This window comes from Ictidomys tridecemlineatus, chromosome 2, assembly GCF_052094955.1.
Source record: "Ictidomys tridecemlineatus isolate mIctTri1 chromosome 2, mIctTri1.hap1, whole genome shotgun sequence".
NCBI classification, from domain to species: domain Eukaryota; kingdom Metazoa; phylum Chordata; class Mammalia; order Rodentia; family Sciuridae; genus Ictidomys; species Ictidomys tridecemlineatus.
The window spans coordinates 82,918,583-82,933,787 of NC_135478.1; the positions used below are offsets into that span (position 1 = coordinate 82,918,583).

A 15,205-nucleotide genomic window follows, 5' to 3' on the forward strand; every position below is an offset into this window, starting at 1 on the left:
TTATTTATTTTGAAGGAATGAGGGCTGGGTTTTTTGGGGTTTGTTTGTTTGTTTGTTTTTTAGCTGCTTCTGTATGGGGGAAGCAATGAGGGGGAAATGGCAGTGGATTACCTGAACCTCAGATCCTATCTTGATTGTCTCTTTGAAGCCTCCAAGTGCACACAGTGCAGCGACAGCCTGGCGAGCAATTCTCTGAAGTTTGGCAAGTTTTCTGCCACTGCTGCTGCCATTTTCCAGAATGCTTTCTGCATGTTTCCCCAGTTGTGGAATGTACATCAATGCACGAGACAGAACCTAAGCACAAGAGGCAGCCTGGGTGTCAGGAGTTACACTTGGTTGTTTGATGCCAGGGATAATGAAGTGTCTACCACAGTTCCTGGGTTGTGTTTGTGCTGAAGGAATTTTGGATACAGGAGGTACCAAAAAAACCCCAGGTGTGGCCAATGACATTTGGATACAGGAGGTACCAAAAAAACCTCAGGTATGGCCAGTGACATTTTATATACATACCTTATATAATCAGACAAATCTGAAAAATACACTACCTAAAAATATGGGAGAATCAAACACTGTGCTTCTAAAAGCACTAAGATAAAGCAATCACTCGTCTGAAGGAAGCCCATCTCAGCTTACAGCCTGCCTTCAGCACTTAATTACTTTTAGGACTTCATATAAGATGTTCACTTGAAGAGTGACTATGGAGAGGGGGAACTGATTACAGATATTTGGTTTTGTGACTTGGCTACTATTATAATGATGAATTACTTACTGATGGGGCACTCAGGCAGTGTAAGTCACAAAAAGGCCTCCTTAAAACTTAGTGAGTACACTTAACACATCCAATAAGTGAAGGCTGCATGACCTCCCAATGTCAGCACCAATCTAACACAAGCGAGAATAGGCACTGCCATTTCTCCCTGAGAAACTATCCTGAGCCAACAATCACAGGAGACAGAGATTAACAGAGTCGAAACTGCTAAATCAAAGCAAATTCCAGCAGAAAAGTAGTCTGTATATCTGGTTAACTTGGAAAGTCTTTCTTCACTAAGACGTCCATTGCTGTGCGTGATTCTAAGGCTGAGGTGGAAAGTAGCTCCCTTCTTCCCTCCTCAGGTAAGCAGCAATGCCACACTAACCTTTTCTGCTGTTGTGGTCCATATTTGAGCCGCGTTAGATTCAGGTGCCATTAGCAAGCTATGAAGCAAAGCGATCACTTCTGCAGCCATGCTGTTTGCCACATGCCCACTGATGAAGGGTCGGACAGGGTCAGTCCTGCAAATGTCAATAGGGAAAACTGTCAATACCCAAGGAGGGTTAAAAGTGGTGCAAAATCAGCACTAAGAAGAAATCACTTCTCCCATGACAACCCTCTCAGAGGGTTTTATGTCGTAAAAGCCTGAATCTGGCCCTCCCCACTCTCCCTGTTCCTGGCTGGACCTGTAGTTACACATTTCTGCACACACTCCCATCATCACTATCTGTTGTGTTGTGACGCAGCCCAGAACTGGGATAATGCCAGCACCATGACCTTGAACCTCCAAATTGTGAGCTAAGTAAACCTCTTCTCTTATTGAGCTAGCTATTTCAAGTATTTCATTACAGTGATACGAAGCTAATAAGACACTTTGAAACAACAGACCTTAAATATTTTATTGCATGAGCCATAGAATCAAAGAAAGACCCTGTGCTGCAGCTACTCTTTGCTTGCAAGTAAAAACATCTTGTACAAACTCCTCTGAGGAAATACTCACCTATCCCTTCTATTCCTACAAAAAAAAAAAAAAAATATTCATGCGTTCAGTGGGGAAGTCCAGTTTGAAAGGAAAAAACGTGGCAAAACAGGAGTTTATTACCTATTTTGAAGCATTCCCTGGCTCTCTACATAATGTCCACTACATCAGGAGCAACTCCCTGGGCCTCCACTGGACAATCTCAGATCTACCTGAATGGGTTTGCTCCTTGATGTAGCCCCAGACTCTACTTTGAGAGCAACTTCTACAACAGATGGATATTTTTAGGCCCCAACCATCATTTTCAGTAAATTAAAGGATGAAAAAAAATTAAAACTCTAAAAATAAGCCCATTACAAAGCCAATCTGAGACGAATGGACAGATTCTATCAGTGGCAGGTTTACCTGGCGAGTTCTGAGTTCCTCTCTCTGCAGATGGAGGTTTGGGCAGTTTTCTTTTTGTCACCTGTGGATAGTCCACTCACAGTCTCTGGATTGACAGACTCTACTGGTGGCCCAATGCTGACGATGAGGCCTGACTGTGCCCACTTGGTGGCTTTCCGAAGGGCGGCTGCAGCCTCTTCTGTGATCACTTCGCAACAGCCACCCTGGGGGTTGATTTGAAGAAACTCGTTTCACCCCCAAGCACTAGGCACTTCCAAATCCCCCTCTATTACCAAAGTAATCCAGCAGGTTCATTTGTAAAAAATTCTAACGTCAAATATTACACAGAGAATATCAAATTTCCATAAACATCCCATGCTCTCACCCAGTCTGATCAAGTTGTGAGTCCTCTAGATTTTGTTCCTGCAAATCACAACTTCTATAACCATGGGATCCTACTACACACACCTTTACAATTTACTTTTATCAGTTTGCCACACACATATTTTAATAGTTGCATACTATTTTATTTTACAAATTATGAATTTCTTTAACCAATCTCCTATTTATGGGTACATGGACTCTATTTTGTTTTTCAAACAAATCTCTGAAAAACATGCAATGGACATGTTTTTTTGTTGGACACTTGAGAATGTTTATGTACTCTCACTTGAGAATAATGGTACCATCAAACTTTGCTAACATTACCTGTGTGATAGGTAAAGAGTAATATGTTACTGTTGCTTTTATTACTTTCCTTCAATTGTTTTGGGGTCTGGATATTTAAAAAATATTTTTATGTCTTTAATTATTAAATACCTGTTATTGTCTTAGCAACCTTTCACCTCTCTTAAACTATTTTTAGGTTCTAAAACTATCTTAAGCTGATAAAAACTCATAGGTCAACCTAAGAATTCTCTATTACATTTTTTATTGCATTTCTCTATTATATTTTTAAATTAATGACAAACTGATTTTGACTATTTTCTACCTCTGCCTTTTTTCTTTTTTCTTTTTTTTTTTTTTGGTGGGGATGGGGGTGTGCTGGGAATTGGGGATTGAACCCAGGGCCTTATGCATGCTAAGTGCATGTTCTACCACTAAGCCACACCTACAGGCTTTTCGAGTTCTCTTTGTTCTCTTTAACATGGCCTCTTAAGCCACTGGCTTTAACTTCTTACCCTGCATTTGTGGAAAATCGAATTTTTTTTTTTTTTTTAGATAGGGTCTCACTATGCTGCCTGTGTTGCCCAGGCTGACCTTGAACTCATAGTCCTTTTGCATTGGTCTCTGAAGTAGCTCGGAGTATAGCTACTAGCCACTGTGCCTGGCAGAAGTAATTCTTACAAAAGTTTTCGTAAATGTGGCAAATGCTCATTAATCATGGGTTTACTATAGCAGTTTCTCCCATGAGGTTTACCTTGGTCATGTCTCTATCCATCTTCACAACTTTCTCCATGTTGGCACCAGTACCAAGTCGGAAGGGCCGCCCTTCTGAGCTACTGAAAAAGGGAAGGCAGAGAGTGAGTGGCCTTAGATACACTACTGGAGGCGGCTGCTCGCTGCCAGGCAACTCTGTCATGCTTACGCTGTCCTTAGATGCTAACCCTGGCTTTTAAAATCTACAGTAAGACCCTGCATTTTTCAAAAAGGAATTGATTTATTGTTGCATAATCATAGCACTTTTGAAGTCCAAAAAAACAGCTGTTTTAGAGTTGTGATGGTATCTAGACACCCACAAGAAAACGATGTGCAACAATAAAGCTGAGCAAAGCAGATGCTCTGAAGCTAGCTACAAGGAGGGCTGGTGCCCAGGAGGCACTCCGAAAGTCACCTCCAAGTCATAGCAGGGAAGTTTCACCAGTAGCTAGACTGTGGCTCCCTGGGGGAAACACTGAAACTTCTTTTCTAATAATTCAGCTTTACTTCCTCCTAAAACAGACACTCCTTAGAGATATGCTCACCTGAGCACTGACCTGCCTGACCCTGCTCTCACGACACCTCTATTCTCTCGGCTGTCGCACTTGCAGAAGAGGTGCAATCATGAGGGTGACAACCTGGTCGGGTCACTCATGTGAAGGGATGGCTCTTCCATCTGAGACAAACACCTGTTCTAAATTCCCCTGTGCTAAGCGACAGGCTTTCCTGTCACTCTAGATCACTATGGGATTGTAACATTTGGGCAATAACTATGCTTTCACTTTCTTGTTGAGCAGCTGGGCCATTCACATTTCAGTAAAGCTTTCCAAAAGTGTCTCTTTCTCCACCTCACTCTATATTTGCTGATGGCTGAAAGATACCAACAACTGAAAACCAAACTGTGTTACTGCCCCTCATGACCCAAGTTGTGCCATGGACTCTGCACCTAACACAAACAGCAAGGCGCTTTCAGCAGGGCTCCAGCTCTGCTAGACTGCGGATACCACCTGAGGTCAAGGTGTCAGTTCTGCCTCACTTTCTCCACGTGTCTCTGCAGGGGTGACAGCAACATTGTGGGTCTGCTGGTGGTGTTAGGAGGGCTGCATAGTCAATGTGTGTGAAGGGTTACTCTAGTACACTGTCTGTGGCATGAATAGTGCTTGGTAACATATAGCTACATTATAATCATTAGAGTCACCTTAGTAATGGTTGGAGAACTTCGTGGGAGGACTGGTCTTCCCGTTTGTGGATAAATATGGAGAGCTTGCCGTCCACTGCTTCACTCTCTTCTCCAGGATCTTTATCTCCTTTTAAAGAATTCTTGGGACTGGTTTTTGTTAATGTGGTATCCGGTTCAGAAGCAGTTGGAGAAAGAACTGTCTGACATCCTTAAAGAAAAAAGCAGGCCCATTCAGAAAACAGCAGCATCGTTTCCCCCTAATGAGCAACATTGGTTTGGGAATCTCTCCCCACCCCCCAGCTCTTTCTTCTTCTTCTTTTTTTTTTTTTAATATTTATTTTTTAGTTTTTGGCGGACACAACATCTTTGTTTGTATGTGGTAATGAGGATCGAACCCGGGCTGCACGCATGCCAGGCGAGCACACTACCGCTTGAGCCACATCCCCAGCCCAGCTCTTTCTTCTTAATCACAGGAAGTTCAGGTACCATCCTGGGCCTGACTCACAGGAGGCGTGCAATCAGTGCCATCCTCCTCCTGGGGAGCTTCTCACCTGGGACCACGTAATCTGCCAGCTTTGCTAAGAGCAAGGAGGCGATCTTGGAAGCTGGGTCACTGGGATCCTCCTGCTCACTGTTTAGGGAGGGGACAGAATAGCTCCATGGCGGGAGTTCCACATTTCCACAGTCCTCTACGCTCATCAGTGGCAGTGCCGCCCGGCACAGTTGAAGAATGATAAGGACCAATTTTGGAGATGGGCGCTGGTCAAGCAGCAGGGAGAGGAGCTTGGACACACAAGCTGGCTGGCTCAGGATGGCTTTCCCTATGTGGCTCCTGCAGAAAGAAGAAAAGGTCCAAAGTGCTGGAAAGGCTGACCTACAGACACGCAGAGCCAGAGTTCCCTAAGTGAAGTTAAGCAAATGGAAGAAATCAGACTTCAGAAGGAAGATGTAATGATTTAGCAGTATGCTTTTATGAAGGAAAATTAAGGGTTTTTTTTTTTTTTGGTAAACATTTGATGAGAGCTCATAATTGACCAATAAGACTTTTTTAAAAAGATTTTTGACTATTTTCTGATCTCTGATGTCTACTTAATTGACATCCTAGATTCAGGGCTTCACAGAACGCCGAGACTGGGAACCTAAACTAGAAGCCTTTCAGTTACTCATTTATTCCTTTTTTTGGTGGTGGTACTAGGGATGGAACCCAGAGAGGCTTTACCACTGAGCTACACTATGGTGGGTAGTCAACCACCATAGAACTGCTTGTTTTAAAGACACAGTATGAGAAAGTAAGCTAATTATAGGCTCTGACTCATGATTCTTTTAATCTTGCACTGACGAGGGTAAGATTTTTGGCTATGAAATGTAAGCCCTTTTTATTTTGAGACAAGGTCTCGCTAAGTTGCCCAGGCTGACCTTGAACTTGCCGTTCTCCTGCCTCAGCCCCATGAGTACAAGCTTGAGATTACAGGCATCCACCAATGTGTACCTGGCATCATTCATTCCGTATTAATAGTATTTCAAGAGTAAAATTATCACACAGTGGTGTACAGGCCCCAACACCTGGGGAGCTGCCATGTTACATTCCACGAAGTAAACAGTGAGCTCAGCATCAAAGAACATGCAGTCACAGGTGGACAAATTCTTATAGGCCTCTTACTCACATGGGGTAGTCAACCACCATAGAACTGCTTGTTTTAAAGACACAGTATGAGAAAGTGAGCTAATTACATGTTCTGACTCATGATTCTTTAATCTTGCACTGACGAGGGTAAGAGTTTTGGCTATGAAACATAAATGCATGTATTCGAAAGGCTAATGGCTATTAGCTATACTAAAGCCAATCAGAATACATTATTTCATGATCAATCTTGAAGCAGAACCTTATGGAAAGGGTGTAATAATCTGAATATCTCAAAAGAACCACCATCAAAAGACACTGCAACTATTCAAGGGAAAAGTCAGGTGCCCCCAGCTCTGGATGGACCTTCCACACCTCGAGAGGTCGTTGAGCAGACTCAGGACATCCTGCAGAGCATCATTTCCTGCAGCCTGGTTGCCACAGCACTCAGTGGCTCGGGCAAGATGATTCGTGAGAAGGCTGGACACCTGCCGAGCCAGCCCCGAGTGCACAGCCTCTGTGGAGCCACCTTCAGAGGTAAAAAGAAAGAGAAAAAGCACAGTGACAACTCAAGGAAGCCATGATGAGCCTGAGGGTGTGGTAAGTCCTTCTCTTGGCCTCCTGTATTAAAAGCTCTTCCCTTGACTAAATGTTCTTTACCTGGCTCAACGCCTCACTAATCCAATCAGTGTCTCCTCATTAGACAATATATATACATAAAAAAGTCAAGTTACTCCAAAAACATCCAGTGTTCTTATTGAAAACCAAATACAATTAATCCAAATATGACAAAGGAACATGCACTCTAGGGAAGAATTACTGTTTTACTGGTGATGAAAACATCTTGATCCCCCTCCTGCTCCATTTTGGTATGTGGGATTGAACCCAGGGATGCTTTACCACTTAGCTTCATCCTCAGCCCCTTTAACTTTTTACTTTGGGACAGGGTCTAAATTGCTGAGACTGGCCTTGAATTTGTGATCTGCCTGCCTCAGCCACCTGAGTCGCTGGGATCACAGGCATGCCCCACCACACCTGGCAAAACATCTTGTTTTTTTGTTGTTGGTTGTTGTTGTTTGTAAGTCATACTTTCCTCTTCTCAAACTCTCTGTGGTTCATTCCTGCATCAGGCTCAGTGTACTTCCAAAACTCTTTAAACATCCTTTGTAAAAGCTACAAAATATTATTCATCATTTCTTGAATTTCCCATATGCTTTTGGATCCCTGAGCCTCCACATGCTGTTTACTATGCTTCCAAGTCCTCCTGATCCTTCAGGAGTTGCTCACATGTCACCTCCTCTGGGAAGCTTTGCCTGATACCTAGCACAGCTCATCTCTAGAAGCCTCTGTGCTTCCACAGCACTTTGTAAGAACCTGATGATGGCATTGATTGCACTATTTCCTCTGTCAGACCAAAGTTCTTCAAGGGAGGAACAATGCCTGATTCATCTTCTGCTGGCATATAATAAGCTCTCAAGTCATTAAAATGCACAGCAAATAAACAGATAAATCAATAAGTTCTATTTAAAAAAAAAAGACCTGGGATACTGTGGGGAATTCATCCTTACATTTACTTTTTAAATCAGATTGGTCACTAAAAATATTATTTCAAAATATCCTCTTAAAAATGCAACTGAACAGCTATTTCATAAACCTTTCTACATAGGGCCTGTTAACAGTGTTGACAATTATCCTTTCAATTTTCTGGGGTTGCCACACCTCTTGAAAGTACTAGGATCTCACTTGGTGCTACAGCATAGTTGTATTTCACAGAGCCGTGCTGGGGAAAGGCCTTCATGAGAGCCCATCCAGTCCTGTGATTTAACAAAGCCTTTCTCCCAAGCCCCATCCAGCACACACACACAACACACAATTCACCAACACAAGAAACTGGTGAGTAGGAAGTTTCTCACCTTCCTCTTTTTCCCACTCGACACAGCGGTTGGCCAGCACCTGGAAGGCAGCCCAGGCCATGGTGGCCACTTTCTGCTTCTTGGTTTGTTTCTCACTGGAGCTGGACTCGGTCTGACTGCTCAAGCTGCACAGTCGATCCATGAGCTGGACAAGGCCACTGCGCACCAGGCACTTCTCCTCACTCCTGATAAGGGGCACAGACACAGTGAAGGAGACGCAGCTGACCAACTGAGGGAAACTCGCAAGAAGTTCAGATTATCAAAGGTGCATGACACAGGTTGGTGTAATTCTTTGTCAACAACTGAGGACAGTGCCATGTGCAATTAACAAAGAACTATTTTCTCATAATGGTGACTTCCTTCCTAAATAAGGAACTTCAAATTCTCATTTGTTCATATAGAACAGCAAAGTAAAACTTAATGGAATCAATACAATGGATGCCATGTGAGAAAAAAATAATATATTTTATCATAAGGGGAGTCAAAGAATAACTCCATAAGCACTTGACGTCTTCAAACTACTATATGATCCAAGAGAGGAAATAAATGCATCTATCCAAAAAATTCCTGCCAATGTGGTGGTCCATGCCTGTAATCTTACTGACTGAGGAGGCTGAGGCAGGAGGACTGCAAGTTCAAGAACAGTAGCCACCACCTCCCAAAGGAGGAAAAAAAAAAAAATAGAATCCTGCCAAGTGTATAAGTAATTTCCCAAGGACTTATTTTTTTATTTGAACCTCCCTATCTTTATAATGTAATGTAATCCTAAAGGCAGTAGAAACTCAATCATAAGGAATTTTCATAGGAACTTTATTTGTGTGTCAGGAGGAAAGCTTATTTGTTAAGTATTGAAATCAAATAAAAAATTCAATTTTATAAATTCAATTTTGTAAATTTTTATTTAATGAACTCTTATGGCACAATTATTGTATAATTCCTTTATACAATAAAGGAATAAAGGGCATTTCTATGCTTACCTGGTATAAGGTATGGTACACAAGAGTCCAATGCTATTTGCACAAGCGATAGGGTAACGGGCACACAGAGACACAACCGAAGTCATGGTTTCGCCAAAGGCTTCCTGAACCTGCTCAACCATCCCACCACAGGTGAGCTCTTCAATCCTGTGACACAGAAACCAAGGATAGCGTTCCTGAACATGTCAAGAACAGTGACTGGGGTTAGGGGAGCAAAAGAGTTCTTTCCAGAAACCCAGAATGCCCAGATAAATCCAGAACTGAAGGGACCTTGGAGATCATCAAACTTGGTGTTTGATAAACTACTGGACCATAGAAGACCACTGGTCAGGATTTCTGAATGTGCCTCAAACATCATGGCCCACACTCAAGAAAACTCCAGGAAACCCTGGCTTAGAGAAAGTTCAATAGGGTCCTTTACTGCAGAACTTCTAATAAATTTAAAGGACACAGCCTCTTTAAGAGCAGAAAAATAGTATTCAATATTTACCAAAGCCATTTGATAAAAAAAAAAAAACATTATTTGAGATAGGTCCACAACATCCCATGCAGCATGAATTCTATAAATGCAATTGTATGAGAAAACCAAGGCCCAGATAGATTAGCTAAGCGTCTTTTTCAAGTTTATACTTCAGATGAGCACGGTGGTACAGCCTGAAATCCCAGCGGCTCAGGAGGCTGATGCAGGAGGATTGCAAGTTCAAAGCCAGCCTCAGCAAAAGCAAGGCACTAAGCAACTCAGTGAGACCCTGTTCCCTAAATAAAATACAAAATAGAACTGGGAATGTGGCCCAGTAGTTGAGTACCCCTGATTTTAATCCCTGGTACCCCCCCCAAAAAAAGTTTATACTTCAACTGTTAGCAGGGTATGGGATGCCTGTTGATGTGAAATAAGACTTTCAAAAGTAAAAACTCAAGATGGGATCAATTCTACAGAAATTAATATTAACTGAGAACTGAAACAATCAGGATTTATCTTCAGAAACATGCAATATAATATTTTATGCTAGCAAAAATTTTAAAAAGCAAAACTAAGGTGAGGTTTAATAATAGGGAATTGGTTAAAGAATATGATGCAATGCTACACAATCCCCCAAAACACCAGAGATGATACTGACAGAACAAAGAACAAACACAATAAAATATTAGCAGATGTTATTTTAGAATGATGGATTTACAGGTGGCTTTTAATTTTTAGAAATTTCTGCATTTTTCAAATATTCTACAAATGACACTGAAAATGGGGTGGAGAAAGGAGAATGCTGCTGTGTTGCAGAGAACTAACTTTGGAAGCAGCTGTGGTGCCCACCAGTGCTCCTCCCTGAATCCTCCCTCTGGGCACCCCAGGGCTGAGAGGGCTTGTGGCCAGTAGAGATGATGAGCCAGAGCTCTGGGACAAGGAAACAATTGCTCTCAGGACTGCGGTCTCTGTGGCTACCTAATGACCACGAGCCAGGAAGTAGTGAATTGCCTGGCCTCTTCCAATTGACAAGAAATTTCCCAAGATATTTACTTTAACTCTTAGTTAACACATCTTTCTCTACCTGATCCTCTCCTGTTGTCCACAGTTCCTCAAAGAATTGCCAGGAGGCACAAGCAGCCACCAGCAATCCTAATTCAGGACAAGTAGAGAAATGTCTTTTCTATTTCTACTTGAGGATCTTTGAAGCCCAGCAGGAAACTCATACAGAAAAAGTCTTCCCAAATTAGCTACAAAATCTTCTTCTAGCTGGGCATAGTGGTGCACACCTGTAATCCCAGTGGCTCAGGAGGCTGAAATAGGAGGATCATGAGTTCAAAGCCAACCTCAGCAAAAGTAAGGTGCTAAGCAACTCAGTGAGACCCTGTCTCTAAATAAAATACAAAGTAGGGCTGAGGATGTGGCTCAGTGGCCACGTGCTCCAGAGTTGAATCCCCAGTACCCCCTAAAACAAACAAGCAACAACAAAAAAACCCTTCTAGCCAGACACAGTGGTGCACTCCATAATCCCAGAGACTTGGGAAACTGAGGCAGGAGAATTGCAAATTTGAGGCCAGCCTCCGCAACTTATTGATACCCTGGCCCAAAATAAAAAATAAAAAGGGTTGGGGGGACTAGGGTAGCTCAATGGTAGCATGCTTGTCTTGCATGTGTGAGGCACTGGGTTTGATCTTCAGTACTACATAAAAGTAAATAAATAAAGGTATTGTGTCCATCTACAACTAAAAAGTGGGGGGCTGCTAAGGATGTGGCTCAGTGGTTAACACTCTGAATTCAATCCCTAGTAGCAAAAAAAGGGACAAAATAGACCTATTGTATTGATGTGAAAAGACAGATAACCAAGATATGAGTGAAACAATTTTGATTATAGAAAGGCATATAGAATACAATCTGATTTATGGAAAAAATGATATACTCTTATATGTGCAAAGAGAATTAAATAGCCATTTATACATGTAGTATTGATACAACAAACTCTCACCGAATAGAATAACACATAGACACTTACATTCTGTTATGTATACTGAGATTTTTGCAAAACCAAGTGCCATGTCTATAAAAATAAAATATTCTAGGGGAAAACATCAGCAAATGCCACTGCCTATGCTCTCAGCCTGACAGTGACCTTTGAATAGCTCTGCCCATTCTGGAGAGGACACTAGTTTCTTGATTCAAATAAATTCAGATCCATTGTTTCCAGAGATGGCCTTTGTCTCCTTTTAATCCTAGGTTTATTAACTGCCATTTATTAACAGAAACAACTGACCTGGGTCCTCCCTGGAGGACCATAGTCACTGGCCCCACAAGATGTGTCACTCCCCCAACGCGCACGGCAGCTGTGAGCAGCTCTCGCATGTGCACCAGGGCCTGCTTGCGTGTGTTTCCCCTCCGCCACCTCGTCTGTGCAGCAAGAAGGAAGCTGCTGCTGGACACCTGAAAGGCATGAGAAGGAAGAACACTGACTCCTGCTGTCACAAGACCCTCCGCGCTGTCAGGAACTTTTCATCTGTAGTCTGCAAAATGTGACATACAGCTTGGTCGGGATTGGTGCCAATGAAAGCAAACAGCTGCCCCAGCAGGACGCTATAGGTGGGCTTGTCCCTGCTGTCCTCAATGGCCAACGATTGTAGGAGTGTAAAGGAGCTGCTCCGGTGGCTGGTCACATGTCGACGCCTACAGGAGAGACAAACCAGCCATTGGTCAAACAAGATATGTAGTGGGGAGGGGGAGGGGGAGGGGGTGTTGTTTCAATCAACACATTCAGCAGCATGTGGGAATCCAACCCTGGCCATTAGCCATTTACCTCTGATTTGCTCTAGTAAATTCCAAATCTTCATTACCAATCATTTCTAGATCAGAAGGAGCCGACATACTACGGAGAAAAACAGGCTGCCGGACGGCATGAGATATCACCTTTGTTTCAGAAGCTGATTTACAAGCTGGAACAAAAAGAGGACAAGGTTAAACTTCCTGCTATCCAATGTGTGAGAAGCTGCAGCAACAGCTAAATGTAACACAGAACTACCAAATGGTGTTTGGCAATGGGCTTAGCCATCAGTCCAGTTAGCACAGCACTGATGAGTTTTAGGCCAATTTATTTTGTAACTATCAATGTTCACTTCAGTACAAACATTATAAAAAGCAACATAGGACACAGGGAGTAACTTCTGGAAGCACTAATTTCTTTTTTTTTTTTTTAATCTTAATTTTTTTTTTTTTAAATTTTTCGGTGGACACAACATCTTTGTTTGTATGTGGTGCTGAGGATTGAACCCGGGCCGCACGCATGCCAGGCGGGCACGCTACCGCTTGAGCCACATCCCCAGCCCAGCACTAATTTCTTGATTCAAATAAATCCAGATACATTGTTTCCAGAGATGGCCCTTGTCTCCTTTTAATTCTAGATTTATTAACTGCCATTGGGTGATTGCTCTCCTTTGATTATAGTTGATAGGAGTAAATATCATACTTGAGCTGGAAGGGGACTGACCCTATCTATTGGATATTCCTTAACCATATCAAGGAAGTGGTTGTTTTATAAAAGAACATGTAAATGGAAGAGGACAAAATTATAGGTAAAAACCAGCTAAGAAAAAACAATGTTGAAAAAGTGGAAATGTCATTTTGTCTAAAGAGTAGTTAGAAAACTTAAATCTAATAATTCTTGAAGAATTAAATTTATAGGATTCTATCTTTCAAGTCCTGAAGATACTACTGGTTCACCAATTCAGAGATCAAGAGCCGTTTGGAAGCCTTACTGAGTGGTTCAGGTCTTCACACAGGAACCTCAATCAATTTAGGTGTACATGGCCAGGAAGTGGTAAGTATACTGGACCTCCTTGGCATGTGATCATACCAACACTCAGTACACGTCTCTCTCCAACACCTGTATACATCCTTTGCCCTCCTTTGTTTGTTTCTTTCTTTCTAGGAGTACCCTGGAGTGAATTTTTGACAAAGTGGCTGATATCTACATTATAAGCACAGTGGCACCAGAAGCTGTGAAGGGGTCTTAGAGAGTACCCGGTGTCTCTGCAGGGGTTCCCGAGATGCTCCTGGTGAGGCCAGATTGGGCCGCAATGGTGACATGCAGCAGCAGCTCAGCACGGTTCATTAGACTCTTCACTAATGTCTTCGTTTTAGCCAGTGGATGAGAGGGCTTCTGAATAAGAGAATTCACTTCTTGTAGGAACTTCTCCCTATAAAGAAAGACTGATGTGCACTTAGTCCTCTAGCTTACCAAAATCATGTTTTATTAAAATGACAGAGGAGATGGGAGGAAACTAAGCAAAACAAACCTAATCAACATTGCTTACCCACCCCTTTCTGTATCCAAAGGGAGTGACTATAAACTCGATCACTTTTAGTTCCCCTTCCTGTTCTCAAAGCCTATGCTGCCTTTTGAAGGTTTAAATCAAAACTTCCAGTTTACCAAATGAGTTCCAACTCTCAAATATTTGAGGACTGTATGACATTTACAAAAGAATCTATTGAAAGACTAGATCTTCACAATTTGTTTTGAGCATCAAGGTGATAAATTAGTTTTAATAGTTATTAACATCACTAACCTCAGTGATAGGACCATGTTTTCAAGATCATTTCCATCAAAGGAGACTTCCTTCATTGAACACAAAAGTTCTAGTTCTTTCATTTTGTTCTAAAGAAGAAAAAATCAAGAAAAGATGGTATGCAGATCTACAGAAACCAAGTTTTACTGTTAAAAGGAACAGAAAAGGTCAGGGAATAACTACCACCTTTGGTCCATAGTTCTATTCTTTTTTGTTTTTTAAATATTTTTTTAGTTGTAGATGGACACAATATCTTTATATCTTTATTTATTTGTTCTTATGTGGCACTGAGGATCAAATCAGTACCTCACATGTGCAAGGCAAGTGCACTGTCACAGAGCCACAACCCCAGCCCCCATAGGTCTATTCTTAAAGCACATTTGTAAGTTATTATTTGATATTCTAATGGTTAAAAATGACATGGGTTGCTTTCTGAGGATTTCTCTGGGGATTATTACTCTGTGTTTTGTTTTTCAAGACTTGAAAGAAAATTTTGATAATAATAATCATTTCTTTAAACTTTAAAACTAATCGAAAATAATTATATATATATATATATATATATATATATATATATATATCAACATGACTATTGACATGTTGTTCTAATCAATTTTCATTTGATCCTTTTAAAGAATGAGTGCATTCCTGGTGTGTTCAATGGTTTAGGAAGTGACACTATCTCTGCACACACATGGCTATGCCTCTCTTCCATAATGGCAAAGCCCCAATGGTAAATCACATCCTTTGCTCACCTCATTAAAATGGTAATCATAAAAGAAAGGCATGTTGTTCTCCAGTTTCCCCTGCATGGCATCATCAACCTCACTTTGCCACTTCTGTTCCAGTTCTGCAACACTCTAACAGAGACAAAAATAAAACAGTGGGTGAACAGAAGCAAATTGAAAACAAAGGCAATATGCAACTTCAGA

At 41.8% G+C, this 15,205-nt stretch overlaps 1 protein-coding gene across 7 annotated transcripts in view; it reads right to left on the bottom strand.

Annotated features, from left to right (window-relative positions):
- Positions 1–15,205, bottom strand: part of Hectd4 (HECT domain E3 ubiquitin protein ligase 4) — a 177,864-nt gene that overhangs the window by 54,923 nt on the left and 107,736 nt on the right. For 6 of the 7 annotated variants that reach the window (XM_078039056.1, XM_078039054.1, XM_078039055.1 and 3 more), the window contains exons 27-41: positions 15,029–15,133; positions 14,274–14,362; positions 13,729–13,904; positions 12,509–12,644; positions 12,237–12,378; positions 11,972–12,138; positions 9,225–9,371; positions 8,248–8,432; positions 6,710–6,863; positions 5,265–5,545; positions 4,732–4,921; positions 3,535–3,616; positions 2,136–2,338; positions 1,137–1,272; positions 112–294 (exon numbers count right to left, since the gene is read on the bottom strand). In XM_078039056.1, the coding sequence (XP_077895182.1) occupies positions 112–294; positions 1,137–1,272; positions 2,136–2,338; positions 3,535–3,616; positions 4,732–4,921; positions 5,265–5,545; positions 6,710–6,863; positions 8,248–8,432; positions 9,225–9,371; positions 11,972–12,138; positions 12,237–12,378; positions 12,509–12,644; positions 13,729–13,904; positions 14,274–14,362; positions 15,029–15,133 (2,376 nt within the window). The remainder of the gene's footprint in view (positions 1–111; positions 295–1,136; positions 1,273–2,135; positions 2,339–3,534; positions 3,617–4,731; positions 4,922–5,264; positions 5,546–6,709; positions 6,864–8,247; positions 8,433–9,224; positions 9,372–11,971; positions 12,139–12,236; positions 12,379–12,508; positions 12,645–13,728; positions 13,905–14,273; positions 14,363–15,028; positions 15,134–15,205) is intronic. The other variant, XM_078039053.1, reaches the window with a different exon arrangement.